This window comes from Mobula birostris, chromosome 6 (assembly GCF_030028105.1).
Source record: "Mobula birostris isolate sMobBir1 chromosome 6, sMobBir1.hap1, whole genome shotgun sequence".
Classification (NCBI taxonomy): domain Eukaryota; kingdom Metazoa; phylum Chordata; class Chondrichthyes; order Myliobatiformes; family Myliobatidae; genus Mobula; species Mobula birostris.
In genome coordinates this window covers 119,940,583-119,959,827 of record NC_092375.1, presented here as the reverse complement: position 1 = coordinate 119,959,827, position 19,245 = coordinate 119,940,583, and the positions used below count along the sequence as shown (strand labels likewise).

Here is a 19,245-nt window from a genome sequence, read left to right as displayed (position 1 = left end):
AGGACCAACCAGGGTAGGTCTTAGACAGTGAGCAACAGGGCACAGAAGAGTACGATAGAACAGAGATCTTGGATTACAGGTGCATAATTCATTGAAAGTGCCATCACAGGTAGATAGAGTCGTACAGAAAGCTTTTGGCACATTGGCCTTCATGAATCAAAGTATTGACTACAGGAGTTGGGATATTATTGGTCACCTACATACAGGAAAGATGTAAATAAAGTTGAAACAGTACAGAGAAAATTTACAAGAATGTTGCCAGGATTGGAGAGATTGAATAGATTAGAACTTTATTCCCTGGAACATAGAAGATTGGGAAGAGATTTGATAGAGGTATACAAAATTATGAAGGATATAGATGGGGTAAATGCAAGCAGGCTTTTCCTCACTGACGTTGGGTGAGACCAGAGGTCATGGGTTAAGAGTGAAGGGTGAAATGTTTAAAGGGAACCTGAGGGGAAACTTTTTCAGTTGGAGAGTGGTGAGAGTGTAGAACGAACTGCCAGAGCAAGTGATGGATACGATTTTGATTTCAACTTTTAAGACAAGTTTGTATATGTATATGGGTAGGAGGGCTATGGTCTGGTTGCAGGTTGATGGGATTAGACACTTTAAATGGTTCGGCATGGATGAGATTGGCCAAAGGCCTTGTTTCTGTGCTGCACTTTTATATGACTATATGAATCTATAACCATTCCTGATTTGTGTACATTTGAAAGTATCCTGATAACTGAATTGGGCAAAGAAGTAGAAAATGCTGCAAATATTTAGTGAAACCCAGCATCAGGAAAAGAAGAAAATGAGAATTTATATTTAATGTCAATGTTTAATTACTAAAACTGCAGAAATGTTAAAGATGTAACTGGGCTGAGGCAAGTACAGAGCTCAGGAAATCAAAAGAGAGGAAGTAAAATGAAGAATGATTAGGTCAAAGATAGATACGATTAATTAACAGAAGAGATGGTAGCACAGGAAAGATGTGAAATAAAAACCACATCTTTTGGTGAAACGAAATAGGTTTTTTTCTCAAGCTTCAGTTGAGCTCCTTCAGATCAATGAAGAAATCTGTGGAGGATGAAAACATTCTGACTAAAAGTGGAGCAGAGAATTATGATGGGCAGCCACAAGTAATGAATGTGCTTGTGGACTTGTCATTGATGAACTGGACTCTTGAGAACTTGCACTCGTTCTTCAATCATACTTTATTTGCTTGCGCACAAGGAGAACAGCATGGCCCTTGTTATCAAACTGCCCTGGTACAAATTATAGAGCCTTTACAATGCTTCTATTTCTAGCCAATTTGTTATGAACTTTCTTTTTCCTTGTAAGTGTTAGTTTCCCAACCATCAGAGCTCCTATCAACTCACACAAGGCGTTGGAGGAGCTCAGCCTTGACACGTTTTCAGCCTTTGCTTTCAATCTAACTCCATCCTTAGTTGGAACAAACAATGGATGAGACACATTTGCAGTGGAGTCTTGATTTCCATTCTTTTTGCAAACGCGATACTACAGATATATGGGAAAGAATAGAGCACTTGTGAATAATTGTAACTAATCATTATTTCTTTCCACTGATGCTTCCTCACCTGCCAGGTATTTGTCAGCATTTTCTGTTTTTATGTCATTATTTATAATGTTTACCATGACCCATGGTTACAATCATTATTTCCTTTCCAGAAGTCTTGACTCCTTTTTCCATCCGTTTTCTACTTGACAGGATTCTGCAAGCAGAACTGATTGGCGGAGAGAGTTACTTGTGGCTGTGCAGGCTGTCCTCAATCAGGAACAACAGTCTTTCTTGGCTGAGTTGCGTTCGTACATGAAGAACCCACCTACAGAAGAGAGCTCCCTGCCTGAGAAGCTTGAACGTATGCTTAAAGAGCAGGTGAACATAAGTCACATTAGCATCTTCATCTTCCCACTTTCCACCCCTCTTACATTCTCCATCCTTCGTGTTCTACCGCTGTGGTCTGTGTCAAAGAATCCTCTCATTGTATTGAAACTTCCATGATACAAGACAGATTTGGTAAATTCACAGTGTTTTAATCAATTTTTGTATTGAAAGAACAGACTGATAAACTTATGCAGGTGCAATTAAATTACTTTTTGGCTGCAGAGAAAACTGTAAGTGGCATTAATGTACACTCACTGGCCACGTTATTAGATACACCTGTTCATTAATACATGTAATTTTTAATCAGCCAATCATGTCGCAGCAACTCAATGAATAAAAACATGTAGACATGGACAAGAGGTTTAGTTGTTCAGACCAAACATCAGAATGGGAAGAAAAGTGATCTGAGGGACTTTGTCCGTGAAATATTTGTTGGTGCCACACAGGGTGGTTTGAGTATCTCAGAAACTGCTGATCTCGTGGGATTTTCACACACAACAGTTCTCTAGGGTTGACAGAGAATGTTTCATAAACAAAAAAAACACTCAGTGAGGTGCAGTTATGTGGGCAGAAATATTTTGTTATTGAGAGAGGTCAGAGGAGCTGGCCAGACTGGTTTAAGCTGACAGAAAGTGATATTAACTCAAATGACATGCGCTACAAAGATGGTGTGCAGAAGAGTATCTCTGATTGAACAACATGTTGAGCTTTGAACTGGATGGGTTACAACAGAAGACCACAAGCAAATGGAAATGCACTCAGTGCCTACTTTATTAACTATAGGAGGTCCCTAATAAAGCAGCCACTGAGAGTATATCTGGTTTTGCAAGAATAATAGAAATATATGGTGAGACAGATGATTGTTGTAAATGTTCTGCTTCAAAAAGAATTTGTATGAATTCAGCAAGTGGCAGGTGAAAGTAGTTCCTAGTTTTAAATTCTTAACTTCGATTCCCAATTCAAGTTGTACACCTATAAAACAATTGAATAAAGGTAGAATTATTAGACTCTTAAGAATTGCCACCAGCATTACGGCAGTCCTTACAAATATGTCACTAAAACTAATATTAGCATTATTAGTTAAGAACCTAAGCTCTACCTTTTTGCTTAAGTCTAGGTATTGAAACAAAGTTTGGTACCTATTTTCATTATCTTGACAGAGAAAAAATAATTCAACACAGACTAAATCATGAGTCAGTTGCATTGATTTTGTTAAGTTTGTCATGGAAACAGAAATATGAGGGTTTTCCTTCCAAGTCACCCCAATGTGCAGTCATGATTTCACAGGAAATTTCCTTTATAATTATGTTTCTGTTTTACACTGGCAAATTGGAAGAACTTCTATCTAAAGAATTCTACACCATAGGCATAATTGCGTCTTTGTTGAATTCAGTTATAATGGCTGCCAATTAAGATTGCATTAACCACAATTCCTAAAGTAGTGGCGGATTAACTTGATCTTTCCTTTTTCAACAATTTCAGTCAGTTTGAAGCACAGTTTTATTTAACTTAAGAAAGTTGAAATAATCTTGTCCTGTCACTTTGTCATTATGATGTCACAGAAGTTATGTGTGCTTCACTGCACCCTCCTGATCATATGTAGTAAAGGAAACCAGTGTAAAGTAGGAAAAATGAAAAATGAGTACAATGAAAAATCATAAACAGGATATGGTGGAGGAGTGGGTAAAACAGCAGTGGAAAGAATCAAAAGTCAAAGTTCCCTACAGTGATAATACCCTCACTACATATTACAATAACCTGGATGATGCAGAATTCAATGAGGTAAGCATCAAACAGACAGAGTAAAAACTTTTTTTTCAATCAGGTTACATTTAGAAGTGAATGGACCTTCAATCCAAATGGGAAAACAGCAGGACTTTGATCCACTTGTTGCTACGGCCGTAAACGTGGCAGCTTTTTATATTTCAATACTACTAGAATATTTGAATTTTACCTTTGACTCTGATTGGTGATCAAGTCCTCTGAACTGCTTCTTTATACTACCTATGGCAGTAATCTTGATGGCTGATCCCTCATGCTGCTCCTATCTTGAATTATCTTCCAATAATATTTTTTCCTTAAGCAGATTCTCTGTTTTTACTCTTCTGTCATGTTTCCTATAATAATCAAACTAGCTTCAATTGCTATTGGTAAAAGGATAGTCTGACTTCTACCACCCTGATCCTGTGGAGCTGACTCCAAACTTACTGTAAATTCTGGTGTATAAGCTGTGAATTTGGCCCGAAATTTTGGTCCTAAAATTAGGGGGTCAGCTTATACAGAGGGTGCCTACTTTGGAAAAAACAAATACACGGAAGACAGGTTGTATTTATTGGCTGTTTTTGAGTCAAATACAAAAGAAAATACAGACGCTTATGAAATCTACACAAAAGATCTACAAAACACATTCTGTTTTTTAATTTACTTGTACACACTGTTGTCGTCAAACGTTCAGAACTTGAAACTCTCATACTCTTCATTATCTGACTCTCTGAAAATCGCGTCCCATTCTTCGGCAGTCACCATATCATCGTAAGGATTGTCAATTTCTGCTTCAACATCATCATTTGCAGCTTTACTGGCTGCCAAATCTCCATCATCGTCTTCCCAAAGCAAATGATCTTCAGTGCCATCCAAAGCATTGCTGATGCTGCACTTCTTGACGGCCTTCACAATGCACTCGGCCTTCATTTCCTCCCACGATTGCACTACCCACTCGCAAACTGTAGCTAGAGATGTGGCCCTCATATTTCCCACTGGAGTGAATGACTGATTTCCAGATATCATCCATTCGTTCCACTGTCGACGCATGAATTCTTTGAGTGGTTTGTTTAAACTCGCATCTAGTGGCTGGAGCACGGATGTCAAACCACCGGAGATAACTGCAATGTCCATATTTTCAGCTTTCAATGCTGGTTTTGTCTCACCTGACAAGTGCACTTTGAACATGTCCCAGACAAGTAGTGACTTTTCCTTCCTGAAACCTTCGGGATGTCGACGCCACACCTCTTTAACCCACTTCAGCCAACTTCAACCAACCAGCCACGTTCTTGAACGTAAACAACACCCTGTGGGAATTTTTCTTTCTTTGGGAATGTTTTCCTCTTAAAAATCAGCCATACACGTTAACATGACAGTAAAATGTTGCTTCTCGTGTCCAGTTGTTTTGACCAGGACTGTTTTCTCCCCCTTCTGGTTGACAGTGCGGTTGCCAGCAAAATCAAAGAACATTGGTGTCTCATCCATGTAACCAATCTGTGAGAGCGAGTAAGAATGTGCCTTTCGATGTTTGGTTACAAACGATTGGAAGGCCGTAATCTTATTCTCCAGGTCGCTCGACAACTTCTGAGCAATCTTTGCTTTTTGTCTCAACACAAGACTGCGTCTATTCGTAAATCAGGTGCACCAACTTTGCGCAGCTTTGAAATTTTCGCTGACCTCACGGTGTTTTTCTGCCCATTTCAATTCTTGAACTCGAATCATTTCTCTGGTAACAATGTACCCCGACGATCGCTGGTGATTCACCCACTCTAAAACTTTTTCTTCCAGTTCTGGCCACTGGCATGTTTTCCCACGGTTTGCACATTTCGTCTTTAGCATTTCCGTCAGCGTGTCCTCTGCCTTTCTCCACTCTCTCACTTGTTTCTTGTTTACACTAAACTTCTTTACAGCTGCAGAATTATTTGTTCCTTTAGCAAAATTAACAACTTTCAGCTTGAAGCCAGCATCATATCGCATTCATTTTAATCTTTTGTACATGGTGGTCGCAAACTCAATACTGAGTACACGTACACATCCTGCCACCCCGTGTTATGTTTTAACGAGATTATGATGGGCGCCAAATGGTTTCACGGGGGTTACATTTCAGAGGATTCTTTACCATTGGGAACCTAATCCAAAACTTCCCTTCCTGGTTTATTTATTAAGAAGTCACTTATAATGCTCTACAATGTGTAGGCCTGTTTTCTTAGCAGATGCTGGTTCACAAAATTTCCAGGTTCCGCATCCGGCAAAGCTGAGTACCGGCATGTGAGATCTTGTGATCTTTTCTGGTTAAATCAAAAACCTCTACAAAAGGGGTTGGCTTATACAAAGGTAACATGAAAAAGTCACTTTTTTAACCTTGAAAATGGAGGGGGGGTGTCGGCTTATACACCAGAATTTACGGTAATTGTTGATGAGACTGATTATTTTTTGAAGTGTTTCCTAATTCTAGACTTGACATCCAACAGAAATGATTGGATAGTGAAATTATCATTTATTGTTAATGCAATGAAAACTTTGATAAAACTGCCCTTCAATTTTTAAACTTTTATGGAATACAACCCCCAAGCAATCTCTCCTCATGATTTAACTCTGGAGTCCAATTATTGCTGTGGCAAATCTACACTGCAATCTTTATGCCTCAAATATCCTTGTTAAATTGTGCCTAAAATTGCTCTTTGTACATTGGAAACATCTAAAAGACCTAATTTATAAATTCTACCTTCTTGTACTCATCTTTGTTCTCCATGTTTGTGAATTTGCTGTGTGGACGTCGTCTTCATTTTGGACCTGCACACTTTCTGCTTTGGAGAGTACTCACAAACACAAAAAAGTCTGCAGTTGCTGGAACTCCAAAGCAACACACACACAAAACACTGGAGGAACTCAGCAGGTCAGGCAGCATCTATGGAAAATTGTCGACATATTAGGCCCAGACCCTTCTTCAGAACTAGAAAGTACTCAGTTTAGGCTTTTTAGGTCTAAATCAGATGACCTTATTCTTGCCTGCACTGACTCCTTTTGTCACAAATTTGACCATTTACTTAATCTATCTTGTTGAAATTTAATGCTTCCATCTACTGGCATTACTGTTTATATTTGTATCATTCTGTCCCATATGAACAAGCATATTCATATAAATCAGCAGCCCAGCTAATACTATGGCTACTTTATTATGTGCCTCATGTACCTAATAAAGTGGCCATAGAGTGCATGTTCGTTGTCTTCTGTAGCTCATCCTTTTCTGCACACCACTGTAGTAATGTGTGTTTATTTGAGTGACTGTCCCTCCTGTGAGATTGAAACAGTCTGGCTGTTCTCCTCTGACATCTCTCATTAACAAAGTATCTTTACCCATAGAACTGTCACTCAGACAAATTTCAGTACTGTTTTTCACAAAATAGTAAAGTATCCACTATGTGGACTTTAACTAGGACTTTGTCAAGGTCCCACATTGTAAGCTTACCCTGAAGATTAAAGCACATGGGATCCAGGGTGAGCAAGCCAATGGAATACAAAATTGGCTTAGTGGAAGAAGTTTGAGATGGGTAGTGAAGGGTTGTGACCAGTGGTGTGCTTCAAGAATCGGTACTGGGTCCACTGTTGTGTGTCATCTTCAAAATTCAGGATTGTTTATTGTCATTCTTCAGTACACGTGTGTAATTGTTAGTTTGGATCTAATGCAGCATAAAAAAAACCAGAATAAACATAGAATGCAAAAAAGTAAACAAAAAATACAGTTAATATAAATATAAAAGCAATCCTATGAAATCCATACTAATGATTTGGAAGAAAAGGTACTTGGTAGGATTAGTTGGTTTGTGGTATAATTGGTGGTATAGTGGACAGTAAAGAGTGCTGTCAAAGTTTAAAGTGGGAAGTAGGTAAGAAAGGGCAGAAGGAACTTAACTCGGACAAACATTGGGTGTTGCAGTTTGCTAAGTTAAACCAGGACAAGATGTTGATGGTAAATAGCAGGGCCTGGGAAGTATTGTAGAATAGAGAGACCTAGGGCAGAGACACAGGTGGACAGCATGGTAAAGATGGTATTTGGGATACTTTAGCAGTCAGGTCATTGACTACAGGAGTTGGGATATCATGCCGCATTGGTGAGACCACACTTGGAGTATAGGGTGCGATTCCAGTTGCCCAGATATAGGAAGGATGTCATTAAGCTTGAAAATAGGCAGAAAATATTCACAGGAATGTTTCTGGGACCATGGGAATAGTGGCTCATCAGCTGGGTGGTGGTGTGCAGGAAGCTGACCGGTGACTGTAAAAACTTCATAAAATAATCAGGGACATCAATATGATAAATAGTAATTGCCTTTTTCTTCAGGATTGGGAGTCTGAATAGGGAGTAACATGAAAGGGAGAAGATTTAAAAGGGATCCAACGGGCAACTTTTTCCACACAGAGGATAGTATATGGAATGAGCTGTGAAAGGAAGCTGTAGAGGTGGGTACAGTTACAGTAAAGGCATTTAGACAGGTACATGATAGGAAAGGTTTGGAGGAATTATGGGCCAAATGCAGGCAAATGGAGCTAGCCTGAGGGCAAAATTTGGCCATAATGGATGAGTTGGGCAGAAGGGCCTGTTTCCGTGCTCTAGCTCTGTGACATATTCTGGTATGCTACTGTCCCTATTGTCCAATAACATTTCCATTTTGACTGCACCGCTAAACCAGTGGTTTCTATTCATCTTCACGTACTTCTTTAAGCTCAGCCCATTGAGACTGCCCAGGTGTCACCTCTCATGCACACCCTGGCTAGTGAGGAAACCATGTGCCTGATGTGCTGACACCCCATGAAGCTTTGCTTTAATCAGATGTGGCCTATCAACATGTTTACAATTCTGGTCTCTATATTTTAAACTAAATAATTCTAACTAAGTTTTAAATGCTCCCCGTACCGAAGCTTCTAGTTTTGTTGTTGCCCATAAGTCGTTAGGTAAGTTGGTTCCTCCTGCCCCCCCTCCCCATCCATCACCTCTATCCCAACTGCATGCGCAGGGTGAGGAAGAAAGGAATGAAGGTTATTATTACATTCACTTCACTTCACACTATGGATGAACCAAAATCAGATTCCACATTACAGAAACGTGTAGTGTATGGAAGGTTTGTGACGGAACAGTTATGTCCAAGGACTGCAGTTAGTTCACATCTGTATTTGTGTCCTGTAACTTTCACTGTTTAGGAGAAACAGCAACAATCCGCCCTGGAAGACCTCTTATCAGTGGACAGAAGCAGTTTGCTGTCAGAGGTGCAGGATCTCCGTTCACAGCTGCAGATGGCACACCTTCAACACCAAGAAAAGCTGCAGCAGCTGCAGAATACACTCACCTGTGCAGAAGAGCAAGCCAAGAAACAAGAATGGCCACTACGCAGGCAAGGTATGTTTATATAGCCAGAAGATCTCAAGTTTAGCAATTGGGAAACTGAAGTTGCTCAGTCTTTACCAGCCAGCAGTGATTAATGGCAGGGTTGACTATTAGTTCTTCAGAGTGCATGGAAAGCTGACAAGTACTAGTCCAGTTCTGTTTGTATTTTCGTGTTCCTCCTAAAATGGGTAGCAAGACCACTTCCTCCTCCATTCTTTTATTTTCTTCCTACCTTCCATAATTGGGCTCCATGAATATTATTGTAACTTTAATCATTATTTTCTGGGAAATGGGTGCAAATTACTTATTTAGGTATTTCTTAACTGCCGTCTTATTAGGAAGGTTAATTCTTTATATTTGTGCCCTCACCATAAATATTTTAAATATTTATGATTCAGTATTTTGGTGAATATTTATCAATGTATTGCATAGTGTAGATCATTTTCCTGTTGTCAGATGTAGCAGGCTAAGTGCAGAGTGAAAATATACAGTCATAAAATAATAGAGAATAGAAGCATGCCCTTTGGCCCTACTGGTCCTCGCTGACCAAGATTTCCATCTAAGCTAGTTCCATGTGCCCACATTTGGCTCATATCCCAGTCTAAAATCTTTTATATCCAAGAACCTATCCAAGTACTTTTTATATGCTGTTACTGAACCTACCTCAACCTTTGACAGCACACTCCAAATACTGACCACTCTTTGTGTGAAAAAATTGCCCACTCGGGTTCTTAATAAATCTCTCCTCTCTTACCTTAAACCTTTGTCCCATGCCCTCTAGTTCTTGATTTCCACAACACAGGGAAAAATGCTTTTCATATTGATCCTATTTATGTCCATAATTATTTCATACACCTCTGTAATATCACCCCTCATTCTCTCCACTCCATTGACATTAGTCCCAATCTGCTCAACCTCTGTCCATAACTCAGTCCTAGCAACAGCTTTATAAATTGCACTTTGCAATTTGCAAACCCTCTGCACTTTTTCCAGATGAATGTCATCTTTCCCATAGCAGGGGGAACAAAGCTAAACACCAATTCCAAATGCAACCTCACCACATCAATGCTGTTGAAATTAAGATGGTTGAGAGTGTCAAATTCCAAGGAGTGAACATCATACCTGTCTATCATGTCGCCTGTCCTTATCCAATCCCATTGATGCCATAGCCAAGAAAGCTCACCAACACATTTTCTTCCTCAGGAGCTAAAGAAATTTGGCTTGTTGCATCAACACTTTCAAATTTCAACAATGCACCGTAGAAATCATCCTATCTGGATGCATAGTAGTTCGGTATGGCGGCTGCTCTGCATGGGATCACAGGATACTGCAGAGAGTAGTGGATATAGCTCAGCACATCACAGAAACCTGTCTTCCATCCATGGACTGTCTGTACTTCTCACTGTCTCTGTATCTTAGCCAGCATAATCAATGGCCCACCCACCGCAGACATTTTCTCTTCACCCTTCTTCCATCAGGCACAAGACACGGAAGGTTGAAAATCTGTACCACCAGGCTCAAGGACAGCTTCTGTCCGCCTGCAAAAGTTTATAAAATTGTTCCTTAGTCTGATAAGATGGACTCTTGACCTCACAATCTACCTCTAGCATCTTATTGTTTACCTGCACTGCACTTTCTCTGTAGCTGTTACACTTTGTTCTGCATTGTTGTTGTTTCACCTTGTTTTACCTCAATGCTTGGTGTAATGATCTAATTTGTAAGAACAGTATGCAAGACAAGATTTTTCTCTGTATTTTGATAGTCATGCCAATTCCAACATCTTGTACAACTGCAAGAGAACATCCAAAAGCCTCCTCCGCTAGCATATCTACCTGCAATGCAACTTTCAAAGAACCATAGGTCACCGTTATACAACACTCTTCAGGATCCTACTATTCACTGTGAGCATCCTACCTTCATTTGTCTTCCCAAAATACAACACCTTGTACTTATCTGAACAAACTTAATTTGCCATTCCTTGACCCACCTATGCAGCTGATGAAGATTCATCTGTGAGTCCTGATAACCATCTTCACTGTCAACAACACCACTTGTTTTAATGTCATCTGCAAACTTGCAATTCATGCTTTATACATTTTCCTGCAAATCATTGACAAGTAGCAATGGGCTTAGCACCGACCCCTGAGGAACACCATTAATCATGGCACAAACAAGAGAAAATCTGCAGATGCTGGAAATCCGAGCAACACACTCAAAATGCTGGAGGAACTGAGTAGGCCAAGCAGCATCTAAGGAAAAAGGCACAGTCGACATTTCGGGCAGAAACCCTTCGGCAGGACTGGAGGAGAAAAAGCTGAAGAGTAGTTTGGAAAGGTGGGGAGAGAGAAATGCCAGGTGATAGGTGAAACTTTGAGAGGGAGGGATGAAATAAAGAGCTGGGAAGTTGATTGGTCAAAGAGACAGAAGGCCGTGGAAGAAAAAAAAAGTGGGCTCAATCATGAGCTCTGTTCAAATAACACAATTTCCACAACTACAACCAAGCTAAAGGGAAAAACAACCGCAACCACTTGAAGGCAGAAGGGACAATTACATGTATATAGGTAATTATATAAAAATACAAATAAACACAAAGTTAAACTACAAGGAAAGAAACACTTATGGAAACCAATCTAACAATGATTTCCTCCCACATTCTAAAGACATTGTGGGTTAGTAGATTAATTGGTCACATGGGTAATGTGGGCTTGTTGGGATGGAAGCGCCTATTACTGTGCTGTATCTCTAGATAAAATAAATAGTGAGCAGGCACGTCAAAAGGGGGTTCAGGAACAGCGTGCTAAAATGTTGGAATTCACAGGACGTGAGAATAGTTAAGAATGTACAAACGTTTGTACATGGCATTCTCAGGGCTGGAGTGCAAGAGAAAGGAAGTCTTGATAAACATTAAAACACTGGTCTTTGGGTCTTTACTTTTTATCTTAGTATAAATTCTCTTCACTTTAGGAAGAGTGGAGAGGATTTATACTAAAAAGATTCTTGGGAAAGGGGGTTCAGTTGCATAGACTTGAAGATTGGGGGGGACGATTTAGAGGGGATTTGATGGCAGTAATTAAAGTTGTGAAAGATCAGAGCGTATACAGCAAAACCGTTTGCATTTTCACATGGACAATGAATCCAGGAACATGCAATGAGCTTGGAATCACTATCGGTAGTGAAGACTGATTTAGTTATGGCATTCAAATGTGAACTAGACAAGTACAGTGGATTCCAGATAGTATTGGTAATGTTCTAATTTGTTCTGTATTCATTTAAATACATAATTTGCTTCTCAGTTAAACAGTTGTTTGCCTTTTTTATCTTTATAACTTTTCCACCAAACTAGCTAATTGGTAGCCACTTAATTGAGCCAAAATATACTGGCTGATGTGTCCCAATTAACTAGCATACATTAATTTGCAAAATAAAATGACAGAATTATGTGGACTGGGACCAGTTAAATTATTTTTGTGCAGAGCTAGTAAAGGCATGATCGTTCAATTTGCTACTTCCCAGGCTGTACCAGGCTAATTAGCCATTAAGTCCATTAATGCATGTAAATTTACTTGACAGAATCACAATTAGAATGCCTGCCTGCCTAATTGGCTTGTTCTGTGCAATTTCTCAATTGAAAGTATGACGGGTTCTGGGTTACGATGTGTTTGAAACATAGAAAATAGGTGCAGGAGTAGGCCATTCAGCCCTTCAAGCCTGCACTGCCATTTATTATGATCATGGCTGATCATCCAACTCAGAACCCCGCCCCAGCCTTCCCTCCATACCCCCTGACCCCCGTAGCCACAAGGGCCATATCTAACTCCCTTTTAAATATAGCCAATGAACTGGCCTCAACTGTTTCCTGTGGCAGAGAATTCCACAGATTCACCACTCTCTGTGTGAAGAAGTTTTTCCTAATCTCAGTCCTAAAAGGCTTCCCCTCTATCCTCAAACTGTGGCCCCTCGTTCTGGACTTCCCCAACATCGGCAACAATCTTCCTGCATCTAGCCTGTCCAATCCCTTTAGGATTTTATACATTTCAATCAGATCCCCCCTCAATCTTCTAAATTCCAACGAGTATAAGCCCAGTTCATCCAGTCTTTCTTCATATGAAAGTCTTGCCATCCCAGGAATCAATCTGGTGAACCTTCTTTGTACTCCCTCTATGGCAAGGATGTCTTTCCTCAGATTAGGGGACCAAAACTGCACACAATACTCCAGGTGTGGTCTCACCAAGGCCTTGTACAACTGCAGTAGTACCTCCCTGCTCCTGTACTCGAATCCTCTTGCTATAAATGCCAGCATACCATTTGCCTTTTTCACCGCCTGCTGTACCTGCATGCCCACTTTCAATGACTGGTGTATAATGACACCCAGGTCTCGTTGCACCTCCCCTTTTCCTGATCGGCCACCATTCAGATAATAATCTGTTTTCCTATTTTTGCCACCAAAGTGGATAACTTCACATTTATCCACATTAAATTGCATCTGCCATGAATTTGCCCACTCACCCAACCTATCCAAGTCACCCTGCATCCTCTTAGCATCCTCCTCACAGCTAACACTGCCACCCAGCTTCTTGTCATCCGCAAACTTGGAGATGCTGCATTTAATTCCCTCATCCAAGTCATTAATATATACTGTAAACAACTGGGGTCCCAGCACTGAGCCTTGCGGTACCCCACTAGTCACCGCCTGCCATTCTGAAAAGGTCCCGTTTATTCCCACTCTTTGCTTCCTGACTGCTAACCAATTCTCCACCCACACCAATACCTTACCCCCAATACCGTGTGCTTTAAGTTTGCACACTAATCTCCTGTGTGGGACCTTGTCAAAAGCCTTTTGAAAATCCAAATATACCACATCCACTGGTTCTCCCCTATTCACTCTACTAGTTACATCCTCAAAAAATTCTATGAGATTCGTCAGACATGATTTTCCTTTCACAAATCCATGCTGACTTTGTCCGATCATTTCACCGTTTTCCAAATGTGCTGTTATCACATCCTTGATAAATGACTCCAGCAGTTTCCCCACCACCGACGTTAGGCTAACCGGTCTATAATTCCCCGGTTTCTCTCTCCCTCCTTTTTTAAAAAGTGGAGTTACATTAGCCACCCTCCAATCCTCAGGAACTAGTCCAGAATCTAACGAGTTTTGAAAAATTATCACTAATGCATCCATTATTTCTTGGGCTACTTCCTTAAGCACTCTAGAATGCAGACCATCTGGCCCTGGGGATTTATCTGCCTTCAATCCCTTCAATTTACCTAACACCACTTCCCTACTAACATGTATTTCGCTCAGTTCCTCCATCTCACTGGACCCTCTGTCCCCTACTATTTCTGGAAGATTATTTATGTCCTAGTGAAGACAGAACCAAAGTAATTATTCAATTGGTCTGCCATGTCCTTGCTCCCCATAATCAATTCACCTGTTTCTGTCTGCAGGGGACCTACATTTGTCTTTACCAGTCTTTTCCTTTTTACATATCTATAAAAGCTTTTACAGTCTGTTTTTATGTTCCCTGCCAGTTTTCTCTCATAATCTTTTTTCCCCTTCCTAATTAAGCCCTTTGTCCTCCTCTGCTGAACTCTGAATCTCTCCCAGTCCTCAGGTGAGCCATTTTCTCTGGCTAATTTGTATGCTTCTTCTTTGGAATTGATACTATCCCTAATTTCTCTTGTCAGCCACGGGTGCACTACCTTCCTTATTCTTTTGCCAAACTGGGATGAACAATTGTTGTAGTTCATCCATGCAACCTTTAAATGCTTGCCATTGCATATCCACCGTCAATCCTTTAAGTGTCATTTGCCAGTCTATTTTAGCTAATTCACGTCTCATACCTTCAAAGTTACCCCTCTAAGTTCAGAACCTTTGTTTCTGAATCAACTATGTCACTCTCCATCTTAATGAAGAATTCCACCATATTATGGTCACTCTTACCCAAGGGGTATCTCACGACAAGATCGCTAATTAACCCTTCCTCATTGCTCAAAACCCAGTCCAGAATAGCCTGCTCTCTAGTTGGTTCCTCGACATGTTGGTTCAAAAAATCATCCCGCATACATTCCAAGAAATCCTGTTCCTCAGCACCTTTACCAATTTGGTTCACCCAATCTACATGTAGATTGAAGTCACCCATTATAACTGCTGTTCCTTTATTGCACACATTTCTAATTTCCTGTTTAACACCATCTCCGACCTCACTACTACTGTTAGGTGGCCTGTACACAACTCCCACCAGCGTCTTCTGCCCCTTAGTGTTACGTAGCTCTACCCATATCGATTCCACATCTTCCCGGCTTATGTCCTTCCTTTCTATTGCGTTAATCTCTTCTTTAACCAGCAACGCCACCCCACTTCCCCTTCCTTCATGTCTATCCCTCCTGAATATTGAATATCCCTGAACGTTGAGCTCCCATCCCTGGTCACCCTGGAGCCATGTCTCTGTGATCCCAACTATATCATAATCATTAATAACAATCTGCACTTTCAATTCATCCACCTTATTACGAATGCTCCTTGCATTGACACACAAAGCCTTCAGGCGCTCTTTTACAACTCTCTTAGCCCTTATACAATTATGTTGAAAAGTGGCCCTTTTTAATGCTTGCCCTGGATTTGTCGGCCTGCCACTTTTACTTTTCTCCTTACTACTTTTTGCTTCTACCCTCACTTTACACCCCTCTGTCTCTCTGCACTGGTTCCCATCCCCCTGTTGTGAACTAACCTCCTCACACCTAGCCTCTTTAATTTGATTCCCAGTTTGAGACTGCATTTTTCAATGCACAGAAACCTCTGACACATAAAGGATAGGGGTTCACAACTACAGTCAATATTGATTTAGGATTATAGTTTGCAGCTGTATTTTGGACCCAATCATTAAACATAGGAGCTGAATTACTCCATTCACATCTGAAGTCTGCTCTGCCATTCCATCATTACTGATTTATTATCCCTCTGGACTCCATTCTCCTGCATTGTCCCTATAACTTTTAGCGCCCTTAACTAATCAAGAACCTATCATTTTCCACTTTGGTTCAATGATTTGGCTTCCACAGCTGCCTGTGGCAATTAATTCAATAGATTCACTACCCTCTGACTGAAGAAATGCCTCCTAATCTCTGTTCTAAATGGATGGCCCTCTATTCTGAGGTTGTGCTCTCTGGTCTTAGACTCGTCCACCATAGGAAACATCCTCTCCACATCCGCTCTATCAAGGCCTTCCACCATTTGATAAGCCCTAGACTTACCCACTATAGGAAACATCCTCATACATGCACTCTATCTAGGCCTTTCAATATTAAATAGGTTTCAAAGACATTCCCACTCATTCTTCTAAACTCCAGCAACTACAGGGCCAGAGCCATCAGAAATTCCTTATACATTCTTTTTCAATATTTTTATTAGTTACTTGCATAGAGGAATACAAAATACATTATGATATTATGGAAACAAACAAGACTGAAATTCCCCATAACTATATATAGTAAATTAACCATAATGTTGAAAAGATATATTTTATTCTAATCTAAAGCAAAATCAAAACCCCATAACAAAACAAAAAAAGAGAAAAAAATACAGCAACACACATCAAAGTTGCTGGTGAACGCATCAGGCCAGGCAGCATCTGTAGGAAGAGGTGCAGTCGACGTTTCAGGCTGAGACCCTTCATGTTTGGTTAAAAGAAAAAAAAATCTCTGACATATAGTCATAAATTCAAACATATAATAGCCATCATCATTGCTGAACAAATCAAAAATTGTGAAAGTAGTTCCAAAAAGATCCCCATAATGTGAAAAAATCTTGTCTAGATATAGAAATAGAACACCTAATCTTGTCTAGATTTAAACATGACATAACATCAATCAGCCAATGGGTATGAGTAGACGGAGCGGCATCTTTCCATTTAAGCAACAAAACTCTTCTGGCTAAAAGAGAAATAAACGCCAAAATATGCAAATCATTCGGTTTAAGAGTAAAATCATTTCCTCCAACAATGCCAAACAAGGCAGTCAGGGTTGGGTTTAAAGTTTATTTTAAAAAGCTTCAAGAAAGTTTGAAATACTTCTTTCCAAAATTTATCAAGCCACGGGCAGGACCAAAACATATGAATTAGAGAGGCCTCTTCAACATTACACCTATTACAGTATGGAGAAAAATCTGAGTAAAAACGAGAGAGAGCTTATCTTTAGTCATATAGGCTCTATGAACCACTTCATAGAGCCTATAAAAAAATTCCTTGTACATTAACCTTTTCATTCCTTGAATCATTCTCGTGAATCTCCTCTGGATCTTTTCCAATGCCAGCATGTCTTTTTTTAGATAGGGACCCAAAACTGTTCATAATACTCTGAGCCGTCTGACCAAAGCCTTATATTGCCTCAGCATTGCATCCTTGCTTTTATTCTAGTCCTCTCAAAGTGAATACTAACATGGCATTTACCTTCCTTACCCACCTATTCAACCTGCAAGCTAATGTTTAGGGAATCCTGCAAAGGAACTCCCTGCTCCATTTGCACCTCTGATTTGTGAATTTTTTCCACATTTAGAAAATAGTCTGTGCCTTTATTCCTTCTACCAAAGTGCATGACCATTCACTTCCCTACACTGTATTCCATTTCCCACTGCTGCCAACCAGAAAAGGCCCTCTTTATTCCCACTCTTTACCTCCTTGCAATCAGCCAATTTTCTAAACGCAAAATAATCTGCTGATGCTGGGGTCAAAGCAACACTCACAACACGCTGGAGGAACTCAGCAGGTCGGGCAGCATCCGTGGAAAAGATCGGTCAATGTTTCGGGCCGGAACCCTACGTCAGGTCTGATTTCTATCCATGCTAGTATCTTTAATACCATGGGCTCTTATCTTTTTAAGCAGCCTCATGTAAGGCACCTTGTCAAAGGCCTTCTGAAAATCCAAGCAGACAGCAAAGAATTCGAACAGATTTATCAGGCAACAATTCCCCTTAAGAAAACCATGCTGACTTTGGTCTATTTTATCATGTGCCTCCAAGTATCACGAAACCTCATCCTTAATAATAGACTCCAACATTTCCTCAACCACTGAAGTCAGGATAGCTAGTCTATATTTTCCTTTCTTAGAGAGTGAAGTGACATTGCAATTTTCCCATTCACCAGAACCATTCCAGAATCTAGTGGTTCTTAAAAGGTCATTACTAATGCCTCCACAATCTCCTCAGCTACCTCCTTCAGAACCCTGGGTGTAAGTCCATCTGGTCCAGGTGACTTGTCTACCTTCAGAGCTTTCAGCTTCCCAAGCAGCTTCTGCCTAGTAATAGTATCTACATTCACTTCTCCTGACACACTTGAATTTCTGGCATTCTGCTGGTGTCTTCCATAATGAAAACTAATACAAAATACTTATTAATTTAATTTGGCCGTTTCATTGTCTCCATTACTATCTCTTTGGTGTTATTTTCTAGTGGTCCGATATCCACTCTCACCTCCCTTTTACTCTTTAAACTTTTGGTATTCTCTTTGATATTATTGGCTAACTTCCCTTCATATTTAATCTTATCTCTCCTTATTGCTTTTTTAGTTGCCTTTGGGAGGTTTTTGAAAGCTTCCCAATTCTTTAACTTCCCACTAATTTTTGCTCTATTTTATGCCCTCTCACTTGTTTTTATGCCATCTTTGACTTCCTTTGTCAGAAATGTTTATCTCTTCCTCCCTTTGGAATACTTTTTCACCTTTGGGATGCATCTATCCTGCTTTTTCTGAATTGCCCTCAGAAACACCAGCCATTGTTGTTTGCTGTCATCCTGGTAGTATCCCCTTCCAATCAACTTTGACCAGCTCTTTTCTCATGCCTTTGTAATCCCTTTTACTCCACTGTACTACTGATACATCTAACTTTACCTTCTCCCTATCAAACTGCAGGGTAAGTGCTATCATAGTATGATTACTACTTCCTCAGGGTTCTTTTACCTTAAGCTCCCTATCAAATTTGGTTCATTACACAACACCCAATCCAGAATTGCCTTTTCACAAGTGGGCTCCAGCACAAGGTGCTCTAAAAAGACATCTTGTAGGCATTCTACAAATTCCCTTTGTTGGGATCCAGCACCAACTTGATTTTTCCAATCTACCTGCATATTGAAATCACTGATGTTTATCATAATATTGCCCATTTTACCTGCATTTCTATCTCCTGTTGCAATTTGTAGCTTATATCGTAACTACTGTTT

General features: G+C 40.1%; 1 protein-coding gene across 3 annotated transcripts in view; it reads left to right on the top strand.

The window, feature by feature from the left end:
- Positions 1 to 19,245, top strand: part of pcnt (pericentrin) — a 232,774-nt gene that overhangs the window by 174,663 nt on the left and 38,866 nt on the right. For all 3 annotated transcript variants that reach the window (XM_072261173.1, XM_072261172.1, XM_072261171.1), the window contains 2 exons: positions 1,718 to 1,885; positions 8,855 to 9,050. In XM_072261173.1, the coding sequence (XP_072117274.1) occupies positions 1,718 to 1,885; positions 8,855 to 9,050 (364 nt within the window). The remainder of the gene's footprint in view (positions 1 to 1,717; positions 1,886 to 8,854; positions 9,051 to 19,245) is intronic.